The 15451-nt window shown below is 41.9% G+C and overlaps 1 protein-coding gene across 3 annotated transcripts in view; it reads left to right on the plus strand.

Annotated features, from left to right (window-relative positions):
- Window positions 1-15451, plus strand: part of GALNT4 (polypeptide N-acetylgalactosaminyltransferase 4) — a 154480-nt gene that overhangs the window by 71349 nt on the left and 67680 nt on the right. For 2 of the 3 annotated variants that reach the window (XM_072152910.1, XM_072152908.1), the window contains exons 9-10: window positions 816-926; window positions 8789-8941. In XM_072152910.1, the coding sequence (XP_072009011.1) occupies window positions 816-926; window positions 8789-8941 (264 nt within the window). Of the gene's footprint in view, window positions 1-815; window positions 927-8788; window positions 8942-12665; window positions 12789-15451 lie in introns of those variants that run through there. The other variant, XM_072152909.1, reaches the window with a different exon arrangement.

Consider the following 15451-nt stretch of genomic DNA (forward strand, 5'->3'; position numbering starts at 1 on the left):
CCTGGGGTGGGCTATTTAAAAATAATAAACATCTACTTACCTTGTCCGGCGCTGCTGATGTCCCGCGCCACGGTCTGTCTCATCTGTGCGCATGTTTCATTACAAGGGCGAACAGGGAGTTTCCTGCCGGCCGGAAGCTCCCATCCGACACCATCTCCCAGCGCTTACAACGCTGAGAGATAGGGCCTGATGGGAGGAGTCGGCCACATCGCGGACCTGAAGTTCCCTGTTCCCTTCTGTGCCCCTATAAACAAACACTGGCACGGATCAGACGGACCGCGGTGCGGGACATCGGCGGCAATGGAGAAGGTAAGTGATTGTTTATTATTTTTAAATAGCCAGCCCCAGCCCGGTCCTAAGTAATTTTTTTTTATAACCGGATAACCCCTTTAATTGTAAAAATTGGTTAAAGAGCCCTGCACTGTGCATTCATGTATTTGTATATTATAAAGGGAAGGTGTTATTTGGAGCACAGTGAAAGCTGGCAATGTTTTGTCAATTGTTCCACATTTTGGAATTTATTCTACCTGCTTCCCAGTACATTGCATGGAATATTAAATACTGTCACTAGGAAGTACAATTTGTCTTGCAGATAAGAAGCCTCATATATTTCTGTAAACAGGAAAATTCAAATTATGGATTTTGGGATATGGGGGTAAAGAACAAATGCAATAACAAAAACGTCTGCCGCATAAAAGGTTTAATGCATCATGTAACATTATTTGCCTTGGCAGCTGATTCCTTGCATTAGTTGTTTTCTATTAATATCTGATGTGAAATAAATGTAATTGAAGGCTATTTCGTTTGTTCTTTAGGTCCGCAGCACAGGCATATCATCTGAATGTTTAGATTATAATGCACCAGATCATAATCCCACTGGAGCTCATCTCTCGTTGTTTGGATGTCATGGACAAGGTGGCAATCAGGTATTTATGTTTTAGGTATCAGAAGGATTGTTTGGTAGTGGCTCTAAGGCAGTGGTTCTCAATCTTTCTAATGCTGTGACCCCGCAATACAGTTCCTAATGTTGCGGTGACCCCAAACCATGCGATTCACAGTAAAAACGCAATAAAATTGCAGCTCCGATGGCTTTAGGCGACCCCCCGGTTTTGGTCGTTCAACCCCCACTGCGGTCACAACCCACAGGTTGAGAACCGCTGCTCTAAGGGAACATTTATCAGGACTTGTGTGCCAGTTTTTGCAATTAATGCAATTAAGTCTTTGTTATCTGACATACGCAGCTGTCAAACATCAATATTTACAATCAGTGTTCACAGCATACAAACTGCATACAAATGTATAGCTATATACAGAGAAATCAATATACAAAATAATCTATGGACAGTTTGCATGATCAAGAAAGTATCTATAGAGTAATTGACTGTGGTATCTGTCAGCTTGTGTTAAGGTACAAAACCCATGAGGCAAAATTACTGATATTCTGTTCGGAAACTGAGATCAATCTGTATATGAACTGAGGACCTGGGCTTGTCGTGGAAAAAGGAAAAAGTAGAAAGAAGTCGGGCATATTAGCAATTGTAGCGCTGTGTGGTATTGCACATCTGTACTTGTGAACGGCGTTCTGCCGTCTGAAGCAGCTTCAAGGAAGCTCCGCCCCCAGAGGAGAGTGCGGTGGGAGAGAACCTATCCTATGTCAGGAGGTGTGGATTGCCGATTTAGATTTGGCATACATCGTGTCATGTGATGACGTAGGTGATTGTCAGGTGTGTTTACTGGAACATATCTAGCTGTCTGTGCAGCATGTCTAGGATATGTGCTATGTGTGAGAGGTGTCTGCCGATGGTATGTAGGTCTCTATGTGATTTACAGGAAAGACTATTGTATAAACCCTTCATAGGGTGTGTTATGTGTGGAGCGTGTTTGCCGATGGAATGTTGGTCTTAAATTACAGAAGAGTTGTGTGAAGCAGGTTATGTGGAAAGGAAAAATGTCTGTAATAATATAAGGAGTAGGAGATACAGAAGGGGAGAAAGGAATTATGGCCAGAGGACCAAATTGACAAGATGGATACCAGGTAAGTCAGCGGCGTGTTGCCCCAAAGATCTTGTTGGTTCTGTAACAAAAGGCGATTTCCATGAGAACATGATAATAAACAGTGTTATCACATTTATTCTGGAATTACTGAAATTCTGGGAATCCTATAAAGCCTTGTAGGTCGTATTCGCTGTTCATACCCTGAGATTCAGTGTATGGAATGAGTGTGCTTCTCGTATTTTGAGAAGTTTATATCGGATGGTTTCAGTACCTTTATTTGAGTTGATATTTGAGATGAGCGAGGTTGTGTCTGGTCCTGTGGAAGAGCTCCCTCCTCTTTAGGACTATCCGACTTAAAGCCTATTTTCAGGATAAACCTCAGACCACACCAAGAGTTTGAGACGAGGTGTTTATTCACCTAGTGATTAGGGACGTAGAAAATCTCTGGGCCGAGTATCTTAGAGGCCTCCTGAAAATGACCAGCAATCTTAGTACACTGATATCACTAATGAATGATACCAGTATGAGTACCAGTATTGAATATCATCCAGGCACACTGGCAAATCATAGCAAAAACATATCCCAACGTTGAGGAATTTCATAACAGAGTATTACCCTGCACAAAACAACCTGTGAATCTGAAGGACATGCTTGTTAGAGCAGCCAATACAAGGGTCATAAGACAGACTTTTCTTCATACACAACCGAAGGGGACCTTCCCATGTCTGAAATGTGCACAATGTTCTTGTGTCTCTAAGGGCAGCACACCATCCACACACATCATCCATAACCTATAGGTGACTTCTTTACCTGTGATTCCACGTTTGCAGTCTACGCCATAAAATGCCCCCGTGGACTGGTATAAGTGGGGGAGATTACTCAATCACTTGTCACACGCATTTGCTAACACAAATCAACTATCCGTACTAACAACCTTTTACTCCCGATACCGGATCACTTCCAGAGGGCCAGAAACAACCTCGCTCAACTCAAATATCAGGTACTGGAATATATTCCACGACCCTGCCGAGGGGGTGACCAAGTTAAACTTCTCAAAAGACGAGAAGCATACTAGATCCATACCCTGAGAACCTTGGAACCCCAGGGCATGAACAGGGAATATGAACTACAAGGCTTTCTGAGATTCACAGAATTTCAGTAATTCCAGGATTAATGTGATAACACTGAACCGATGAGACATTTTAAATTTCCACATAACGTGGTTCACACAACTTTCCTGTAATTTAAAACCAACGTTGCATCAGAAAACACGCTCCACACATAGTACATTCAATACAAAAGTCTTTACTGTAAATCACATAGAGACCTACATACCATTGGCAGACACATCTCACACATACCCTGTTTCCCCTAAAAAAAGACATCCCCGAAAATAAGACCTAGTATAATTTTGTTCAGGCTTAGAAGTATAAGGCCTCCCCTGAAAATAAGACCTAGCGGCAGTCATTGCAGCAGCTCCCCCCACACCATACATTAGTATTAGTAAATCTTTTAGATGCTGCAGAAGGTTGTGACATGGTGAAGAATTCATGGAATTAAATCATTGGCTGGTGTGCTGCAAATGTGATCCCAGCAGCTACCAGGATAAGAAGGGTCATTTATGGAAAGTGCTTTCACTAAACATGAGAGATTGGGGCCAATGATTCTAATAGAAATGGAGTCACAAGAAATACAGTATAAAATTCAGAATTTGGAGAGTCATAAGGATGTTAGAGAAGTAGATTTTTTGTTTAACGATAAATGTAAAATCTTATTCATGGAAAAATAAAACATCCCCTGAAAATAAGACCTCCTTAGGAGCAAAAATTAATATAAGACACTGTCATATTTTTGGGGAAACAGAGGTAGCACAAATCTTAGACGTGTTGCACGTGCTAGATACATTCCGGTAAACACACCTGACAATCACCTACGTCATCATTCGTGTCTGACACGATGTATGCCGAATCTGTTTGGCAATTCACACCTCCTGACATAGGAGGCGGAGATTCCACCTTTTATATCTGATGCTGCTTCAGTCGGCAGAGCGCCGTTCCCAAGCACAGACATGCAATACCATGCACCATCCATACAACGATCATAGATTGTGCTGCGATTCACTACGAGTGTGCGCCAGATATACTGCATGTGTCTCTCCCCGCTCAGGTCCGCTGGAGTTCACCTTCTTCTTCCCAGTGTATGTAGGTGCATGGCTTACGACACAATTTAAATGTTAAATCCCACGCTTAGTCCGAATCAGTCGGATTGTCTGACGGCCAGCCCCCCCCCCCCCAATTTGTGTCACATGAAAGCCGGCACCGATGCGCCAAAATCCGATCGTCAAAAACCCCTGCTAAAACCTGTGCAAAACGGAAATTGTCGGAATATCCCACGATGCAGTCCGTAGACCTTTAGTAAATAAGCCCCCAATGTGTACTATTCATTACAATAAAGTGCCATTGGATGAAGGATACATTGATGTAGAGACCAAAAGTTTGGACACACCTTCACACCTTTTCATTCAAAGAGTTTTCTGTATTTTCATGAATATAAAAACTGTAGATTCTCACTGAAGGCATCAAAATTTCCACCTTTCGCTTTGATTACTGCTTTACACACTCTTTACCTGTTGAAGCTCATCAAGAGAATGTAATCACCAGTGTGCTCTGTCAGGTTTAGGCTGCATTCACACCACAGTATGGGGGACGTATATATACGTTCCCCATACACTTCTATGGGCTCGTGGCGCCCTACGGGAGCGGTACGGTGCAGCACACGTGCGGCCATACATCGCTATGGAGAGGGGCGGGGGTGAGCTGCGCTCACCTCCTCCTCCTCTACCCGCGCTGCCGTGTGCCCGCCGTGCTACGGTGCGGCGGGCTCACGGCAGTGTGCATGCAGCCTTAATAAGTGGGATTTCTTGCATTATAAATGGTGTTGCGACCAACAGTTTTGTTGTGCAGAAGTCAGGTTGATACACAGCCCATAGTCCTACTGAATAAACTGTTAGCTGCTTTTTTCCAGCCATACTACAAAAACGAGTGGCCATCATTACTTTAAGAAATGAAGGTCAGTCTGTCTAAAAATTTGGGAAAACTTTGAAAGTGTCCCCAAGTGCAGTTGCAAAACCATCAAGCACTACAAAGAAACTGACTCACATGAGGACTGCCCCAGGAAAGGAAGACCGAGAGTCACCTCTGCTGCAGAGGATAAGTTCATCCAAATCACCAGCTGCAGAAATCACAGGTTAACAGCAGCTCTGATTAGAGACAAGGTCAATGCCACTCAGAGGTCTAGCAGCAGACACATATCTACAATAACTGTTAAGAGGAGACTGTGTACAGCAGTCCTTCATTGTAAAATAGATGCTAGGAAACCACTGCTAACCACTGGTTGCCACTGCATCTTGCAGCAGCATACTATTCCATCTGTTTTGTGTTTAGTTGGACCATCATTTATTTTTCAACCGGACAATGACCCCAAACACACCTCCAGGCCGTGTAAAGGCTGTTTGACCTAGAAGGATAGTGAAGGGATGCTACACCAGATGACCTGGCCTCCACAGTCACAAGACCTGAACTTAATTGTTTGGGATGAGCTGGACTGCAGAGTGAAGGAAAAAGGACCAACAAGTGCTAAGCATCTCTGGGAGCTCCTTCAAGAATGTTGGGGAAAACCATTTTTGGTAACTACCACGTGAAGCTCATCAAGAGTATGCACAGCAGTAATCAAGGTGGCTACTTTGAAGAACTTAGAATATAAGACATATTTTCAGTTGTTTCACACTTTTTTGTTAAGTATATAATTCCACATGGGTTAATTCGTAGTTTTGATGCTTTCAGTGTGAATCAAAAATTTTTATAGTCATGAAAATACAGAAGACTCTTTGGATGAGAAGGTGTGTCCAAACTTTTGATCTGTACTGTATGTAAACAATATATATCTGCAATACCTATCCAACACATAACATAAACAACACCTATTATTATTCATTGTAAATACAAGTGAAAAACCTAATGTGAAATAAAATAGTGCAACCAAACTAAAAGTAGTATTTATCTCCATATAAAGGTGTCATATACAATAAATTACATAAATCACACCGTAGGCAAAATGTAACAACCAATATACACTAAATACTAGTATGATAGCACAATAAACCCCTCATTGGTAATACTTCCATATAATTGAATATCATCTGGCGTGAGTGTTTTGGACTCAATAAACATCCCTCTTCATGTAAAGATATAAAAGAAACCTCCATTAACTCCACAAGTGTAAAAAAATGTTTCTGCGTGTTGTTTCCCCCTTGTGTGTATTGTATTGGTGGTGATCGCTGTTGGACTGCTTTTGGATGACCACTATTGGAGCTGGTGGGCGGTATCCAGGTTGGATAGTGAGCTGTCTGGGGTTACGTGATGTGTTACACTGCTCCGATCACGTGGTGCATCATATTATGTGGTCATGTGATTGGAATGGGCGATCAAATACCTGATACTGTGACTACAGTACAACTGCCATGAATCCATGTAGACCTGATCAGCTGAATTACTTTAGTGCTCAGAGGTCGCACTAACATTTTTCCAGAAGGGTAAAAATACTCCTCTCACCATTTTTGAGGAGTATTTTTACCCGAGGAGGAGTATGAAGATTTCGGTAATACACAGCGCACACACACAACACGACACTCACGCAGCGCACAAAACACGACACTCACGCAGCGCACACTACACTACACTCACACAGCGCACACTACACTACACTCACACAGCGCACACTACACTACACTCACACAGCGCACACTACACTACACTCACACAGCGCACACTACACTACACTCACACAGCGCACACTACACTCACACAGCGCACACTACACTCACACAGCGCACACTACACTCACACAGCGCACACTACACTCACACAGCGCACACTACACTCACACAGCACACACTACACTCACACAGCACACACTACACTCACACAGCACACACTACAGTCACACAGCACACACTACACTACAGTCACACAGCACACACTACACTACAGTCACACAGCACACACTACACTACAGTCACACAGCACACACTACACTACAGTCACACAGCACACACTACACTACACTCACACAGCACACACTACACTACACTCACACAGCACACACTACACTACACTCACACAGCACACACTACACTACACTCACACAGCACACACTACACTACACTCACACAGCACACACTACACTCACACAGCACACACTACACTCACACAGCACACACTACACTCACACAGCACACACTACACTCACACAGCACACACTACACTGACACAGCACACACTAGACTACACTGACACAGCACACACTAGACTACACTGACACAGCACACACTACACAATACACTACACTCACACAGCGCACACACACACAGCGCACACACACACACAGCGCACACACGCAGCGCACACAACACTACACTACACTACACTCACACAGCACACACTACACTACACTCATACAGCACACACTACACTCACACAGCGCACACACACAGCGCACACAACACGACACTCACGCAGCGCACACAACACGACACTACACTCACACAGCACACACTACACTACACTCATACAGCGCACACTACACTACACTCACACAGCACACACTACACAATACACACTACACTACACTCACACAGCACACACTACACTCACACAGCACACACTACACTCACACAGCACACACTACACTCACACAGCACAATACACTACACAATACACACTACACTACACAGCACACACTACACTACACTACACACACTACACTCACACAGCACACACTACACTACACTCACACAGCACACACTACACTACACTCACACAGCACACACTACACAATACACACTACACTACACTACACAATACACTACACTCACACAGCACACACTACACTCACACAGCACAATACACTACACTACACAGCACACACTACACAATACACTACACTACACTCACACACTACACTCACACAGCACACACTACACTCACACAGCACACACTACACAATACACTACACTACACAGCACAATACACACTACACTACACTCACACAGCACACATCACACATTACACAATACACTACACTACACTCACACAGCACACACTACACTACACTACACACACTACAATCACACAGAACACTGCACACACTCACCCGGCCTTAAGTCCCGTCGGGATTGCAGGCAGCTGCGGGCAGGTAGGGAGATGCAGCAGCCCCGCTGTCCACAGGTCTCCCGGGGGCCTGCGCTCTTGCTCCGGAGCGCTGGTGACACAGATCACTGTGTCACGTGATCGCGCTACAGACATTTACCTGTTTTGCAGCGCGCGCCGGGCCACTCGGCCTGCGCGCTACAGGGAATAATTGCCAAGCGTAACTTTACGCATGGCAATTATTTCGGGGGGTAATGGCGCCTCATCACGCGTCTATGACGCGTGGTGAGGCGTTAATGCGACCTCTGTTAGTGCTTGTTTTTGTTTTGCCAAAATTTGGAGTATATACACTTCCTCAGGAAGCCATGCGGGTGCTGCGGCATGGGGACGGAGCAGTGTCTCTACACATTGATTACATTTTTAATACACAGCATGCAGGTTAGTACCTATTAATTTCTGTTAATACCTATTAATATTTATAGTTTTATTATATCTGATCAACGATTTCAATATAAGCATTTTCTATTTCACAATATAGTGCTACTGTCTTGTATATGACTATTTTGTGCACATTTTATCTGTTTCAGTTTTTTGAATACACAACAAAGCGGGAGATACGTTTTAATTCAGTCACTGAACTGTGTGCCGAAGTCCCAGAACAGCAGACGTATATTGGGATGAGACATTGTCCTAAAGATGGCAGTCCTGTCCCTCAAAACATCATTTGGGAATTTCGACTTGTAAGTACTAAAATAAAAATTTTATTCTCAGTTCACAACTGCGTCAGGGGTTTCCCCTACACCTCAACAGCACCACGACACAGGGTTTGTCCCCAGGATAAGAAACCGTATACTATAAAACTCCTATCCACATAACTCAATGGTTTCCTGCGCATGGGGGTAGAGCTAAGCGCTTTGTGCCGCGGGAGAACCCTGTTTGACACAGTAGGATGCCTACTAGAGGAACTCTTACCGCATCCTGCAAAGGGGGGGTTGCGTTGGAGCGAACGGGATCAGTTGGATTCTTTCAGGGCACCGGCTGGCAGGTTATTGGTTGTGCAGTGTGACGATGCAGACTTGGAGATAAAAATGTTGCCGGTGATATTTCCTGATTGTGTGGGGTAGGGTTTTTCAGGCAGAAAACAATAAGGCTGCTCAAGCTAGTTCAGGCTTCTATGAATATTGAAGAAGTGAAGGAGTGTTCAGGATTTGATGTTTCAAAATTTGAAAGTTCATGGGGGGCATGTATCACTCCTATTGCTTTCTTTTTCTTTTTTAAAAAAAGTTAAGGGACCTTTTTTCCATTTTTAGGTGTTTTTTTGTGGGGGGGGGAGATTATTATTATTATTATTATTATGGTCAATTCATCCTTATCAAACTATATTTTGTGAATTGCATTTTTGTTGCACAATTTACCGCAAAACACTCCACTCTCATGCTGGCGTAAGGTGCTAGGAATGTCGGAAAAATACACAACTTACTACAAAGGGAGATTAACCCCTTAACGACTTGGCCTTTTTTAGTTTTTTCACTTCCATTTTTCACTCCCCACCTTCAAAAATCTATAACTTTTTTATTTTTCCACATAAAGAGCTCTGTTATGGCTTATTTTCTGCGTAACAAATTGCACTTCGTAGTGACGGTATTTAATATTCCATGGCGTGTACTGGGAAGCGTGAAAAAAAATTCCAAATGCAGTGAAAATGGTGAAAAAACACATTTGCAACGTTTTCTTGCGGGCTTGGATTTTACAGCTTTCACTGTGCTCCCCAAATTACATGTCTACTTTATTCTTTGGGTTGCTACGATTACGTGGATACCAAATTTGTATAGGTTTTATAATGTTTTCATACATTTAAAAAAATTAAAACCTCCTGTACAAAATTATTTTTTTTTATTTTGCCATCTTCTGGCGGCAATAACTTTTTCATACTTTGGTGTACTGAGCTGTGGGTGGTGTCATTTTTTGCGACTTTTGATGGCGTTTTCATTGCTATCATTTTTAGGAATGTGCGACCTTTTGATCACTTTTTATTAATTTTTTTATTTTTTCCAAAATGGCAAAAAAATTTCATTTTTGACTTTGGACGCTATTTTCCGTTACGGGGTTAAACGCAGTGAAAAACCGTTGTTATATTTTGATCGGACATTTTTGGACGCGGTGATACCTAATGTGTTTATGATTTTTATTGTTTATTAATATTAATATCAGTTCTAGGGAAAGGGAGGTGATTTGAATTTTTAGGTTTTTTTATTATAATTTTTTTTTTTTTTAACTTTTTTTTACTTTTACTATTTTTCAGACTCCCTAGGGTACTTTAACCCTAGGTTGTCTGATTGATACTACAATATACTGCCATACTGCAATATGGCAGTATATGGGGATTTTACTCCTCATTCATTACAATGTGCTGATAGCACATTGTAATGAATGGGTTAAAACGAGACAGCTTCGGGCCTTCGTGAGACCCGAAGCTGTCATGGCAACGTATCACCGCTCCCCGTGACGTCATCTCTTTTTGGAGCCTCCGGCAGCACCGATCGTGGGTGTTACCGGTAAGCCTTTGCTGCAATATGCAGCAAAGACTTACCGGCTATGGAGAGGGCTCGGCCCGTGAGCCCTCTCCATGCACCGGGACCCGGGAAGGGGTTAAACAAGGTCAATTAAACCAGTCTAAAAACAGGCACAAAGTTCCCCAATATAGATAGATTTCCCCAGGTGATTTTTGTTTTAACCATATTTTAGATTCTAAGACACACACAAGTCTAAAACCAGCCTGCAATGCTGGTTCTTAAAAGGGTTTTCCCACTAATTAAAATTCTCTATTCTTAATCCCCTAGATCATTTTAAGCCCTAACTTTACAATTTTACTCAGTTTTATTGCTGTTTTTAGCCCCTGTGCCTCCCTCCCCTGACAAAGAACTTATCTGCGCGTAGCTTGCAGCTTCTCTTTCCGATGTTTGCTGGCAGGAAGTGAATGTCTGTGAGCTCCATCCTGAAATGCAGGGGGTGGGGCTAGAGCGCAGGGAGCAGAGAGAGACAGAAATCTCAGCTGCACAGCACACAGAAATCCAAGATGGCTTCCCCCGATCCTAAGTTAGAAGTTACAGGGTCGTGTCTGAAATTGTATACACCAGGACTTATATCTGTGAAATGCTGTATTTTTGTTAATAACAGTGAATTGGAGAATGTGTTATTTTGTTATCCTGAGTATATTTAAGAAAATTGTCTTGGTGGGAATACCCCTTTAAGCCCAGTTGCACTGTATGCACCAGCTTTAGGATCCAGCAGTACTTCTGCTCTGCGTCCTGATGCTGGCGCATACAATCAACATCATCACCCAGAGTTTACTAGTGTATCATTATACACTACGGCTACGAGGAGCTGCGTGCTGAAGATATCTGTGTAGGAGGATCAAAGAGGCTACTGGGGTGTTGGAGTAGCTGCGCCCGTGTAGCCTCCGCTCCAGCTCCGCCACGCCCCAGTAGGCTCTTTAGAAAATTGTCTGTCTAGGTTGTCTGATTAAACTTATAGTCATAAACGAGACGGCTCGGCTTCTGGACCACCACCCATGGTAGCAGCAACAGGAGCTCCTCACACTCAACTATCAATCAGGTAACAATACTAAGCCACCATCACCACTACAATATGCATTATTCCATATTCTTTTTATATTTCTGCTTTACCAATCACCTATATAACAGGAAGTACAAAACTGCATATGCTTGATAAGTTCAAACAATGCACTTAATAGTACACGTTGCAGGTGTATGCCGAGTCTAGGTATCCAGAGCCGCTGTGAACGCCAGAAGATAAGTAATTCAAAAAAGGAAAAATATCCTGAATATTATTAAGTGCATTGCTTGAACTTATCAAGGCATATGCAGTTTTGTACTACATGTGATATATGTGATCAATGCAGAAGAAATATAAAGGGAATTTGGAATAATGCATATTGTAGTGGTATCGTGGCTTAGTATTGTTACATGTCTGATTAATCGTACCATACACATTTGGGCATTTTCCACATCATTTATTACAATTTGCTAATCGCACATGGGTTAAATGGGTTAAAGCGAGACTGCCTCAGGTCTTTGTATGACGTGAGGCTGTCATGGTAACAGATTGGCCGAACCAGCCACAGGAGCGACAGAGCTTTATTATCATAATTTTATAATTGTTTTTTGAGCAAAATCACTCGGATCAGAGATTAAACAAGATATGTTTTTGCATCAGTGTAGCTACAACATTCTCAAGGTATTTTTGGTTCACAATAGATAAAAACAAATGGTAAATTTTCTTTAGCTGTCCTATCTAGGCTGCGGTTATCCCAGTTGCTTGTGCATCTTTTTCTACCACACCTTTTCCTTCCTCTCAACTTTTCATTAATATACTTTGATGTAACACTCGGTGAACAGCCAGCTTCCTAATAATGACCTTTTGTGGCTTACCTTCCTTGTGCAGTGTGTCAACGACTCCCTTCTGGACATCTTTCAAGTCAGCAGTCTCTTCCCCATTATTGTGTGGCCTACTGAACCAGACTAAGTGACCTTTTAAAATTCTATGGAAGCCTTTGCAGGTGTTTTTGGTTAATTATTAAAAGAAATTGAGATAATTACGTTTGGGTTTTCCTTGGCTGTAAGCCATAATCATCAACATTAATGGGGTTGTACAAGAATAGACAATCTCGTAGAGTGAGGGGGGGAACAAAAAATAAACCTTTACTTACGTCCTTTGGCTCTCCCGGGCTCCTGCGCTGTGCTTCTGCTTGCTTACAGGGGCACAGCAACTTGGCATTGACAACTTCTGGCTGCCTGACATGCTCACAATTGTACCTGCACCTGATAAAGCACCTTATAAACCTTTGCCAAAATTTGTAATAAATATGTACAGTGTCAATCCGTCATGGTTTTCCATAGACCCTTATGCTTATTGCCTTCATTTGACAGGCTGGAGCCTGAGAATCTCTGGTTTAATATTGTATAAGGGTTGTATTTCTGTGTGAAACAGTACCGTTAATGTTACAGTTGGAAATAAGAATCTGTATTTAAAAATTACATTTTTTTAATTGCAACTTTAACAGATGTCAGGCTGGGCTGTGTTGTCACAGCCGACCCCCGTCACCAACACAAAAATTGGAAAAGGACCAATATCGGGTGTTTAATCCCTTAGTGGGTACATGGTAGCCTGTGATAGCTATATGGCCTGGCCTAATAGAGTTCTGTCAGGGACATATAATATACACACTGCATATAGGGGCAGATTTACTTACCCGGTCCATTCGCGTTCCAGCGGCGGCTTCTCCGACGAGTGTTCGGGTCTTCCGGCGATTCATGAAGGTCCTGCGCCGAAGTGCCCCGGAGTTCATCGTCTTCATTGTGGTGCTTGTGAGTATGTCCCGTGCGACCAATTTTTTTTTTTTTAAATATGGTGGCTTTTCCGACGGCCACGCCCCCGATTTCCGTCGCGTGCATGCCAGCGCCGATGCGCCACAAACCGATCGCGTGCACCAAAATCCCGGGGCAATTCAGGGAAAATCGGCGCAAATCGGAAATATTCGGGTAACACGTCGGGAAAACGCAAATGATCTCATGTCAGTGTCCCAAAGTTAAAAAAATAAAAATTAATAAAAGTCTTCAATCACACAAAAGTCACCTTCCCCTTTAAGAAAATAAAATCACATACATTTTGTACCTCCACATCCCAGGCTGCAAAACTATAATAGTATTTATCCCACACGACAAAAAAAATTGTCAATTTAGGCATTCTTTTTCCTATTTTTTTATTAATCCATCACAAGCAAAAATAATTATTTATTGTGATCAAAAAACTGTATACAATAATATACTAGGTAATAAAATAAAATTGGTATTGCTGTTTGCATATTGACCCAAAAAAATTTTTTGTTATTTAGAGAATTTGTAGAAAAAAATATCAGATTTCTTTTTTTTTAAACTCCTTACGTGTTGGCTGCGGGTGTTTGGAGAGGGCGCACGGCTGTGCCCTCTCCGTAGCTGATGAGAGTTTTCTGCATATTGCAGCAAATGCCCCAACGGTAACGATCACTGTGTTATCCCTTCTATCGCTGCCGGAAAAACTGTTGGCGGCAATAAACCCTTAACGACTTGGCCATTTTGCACCTTTTTTTTAAAAAAAAAATAACATGTGTCATTATAAGTTGTCATAACTTTGGAATGCTGAAACATGTCCATTGTGCTTCATGTTTGTTGAGAAATTTGAGCAAAATGTTTAGTATTTATTTATGAAATAAATGGAAATTTGGCAAAATTTCGGAAAAATAAGTTTTCCAAAATCAAAATTTTATACTTTTTGAAAAGTTAGTCATATCACCAAAATAACTTGTTATCTAACATTTTCCATATGTCTGCTTTAACTTTTCATCATTTTTCAAACACCCTTTCCTTTTTTTAGGATGTTAGGAGGCTTATAACTTAAGGTGTGATTTTTCCAATTTTCATGAAAATCATCAAAATCTATTTTTGGAGGGATCAATTTAGTAAGAAGTGACTTCATAAGACCTATATGATAGAAAACCCCCACAAATTACACCATTTTAGAAACTGCAAAATTTGTTAACCATGTGAGGGCGAAAAATACGGAAGTGAAATTACAGAAATGTCATTTATCTAACAATATATTCATTCAACACTAAAATTTGCACCTTCACAATGGGTTAAAAAGGAAAATGCATTTTACAATATTTAGTGCAATTCCTCCTGAGTATGCCAATACCCATTTTGTCACTGTACAATGCTGTATGGGCACCGGTGGGCACTTGGATGCATTTAGGGAGTCCTAGTGGTACCAAAACAGTGGAGAGCCCCAACAAGTGAAACCATTTTGGAAAGTATACCCCTTGAAAAATTTAGCAAGGTGTAATATGTGTATCTGCCCCTACAGGTGTTTGATTCAATTATGCCCCAAAAAGGAAAAAGATGAAACAATCCCAAAAAATATGCAAAACTATTTCTAATGAGTCTAGAATTGCCCCACATGTGCATGTAAAATATTGTATGGGTACACAGTAGGGCTCAGAAGGGAAAGAGTTTGCCTTTTAGAAGCCATATTTGAGAGTCATCCTTTACATGTGTCAGGATGCATTTGAAGAATGCAAAACAGAGGAACCCCAACAAGTGTCACCATTTTGGAAAGTACACCCTTGGAGAATTTAGCAAGGTGCAATATGTGTATTTGCCCATAAATTAGGCCCTAAAAAGAAATTTTCCTAT

Source organism: Engystomops pustulosus, chromosome 5, assembly GCF_040894005.1.
Source record: "Engystomops pustulosus chromosome 5, aEngPut4.maternal, whole genome shotgun sequence".
NCBI classification, from domain to species: Eukaryota; Metazoa; Chordata; class Amphibia; order Anura; family Leptodactylidae; genus Engystomops; species Engystomops pustulosus.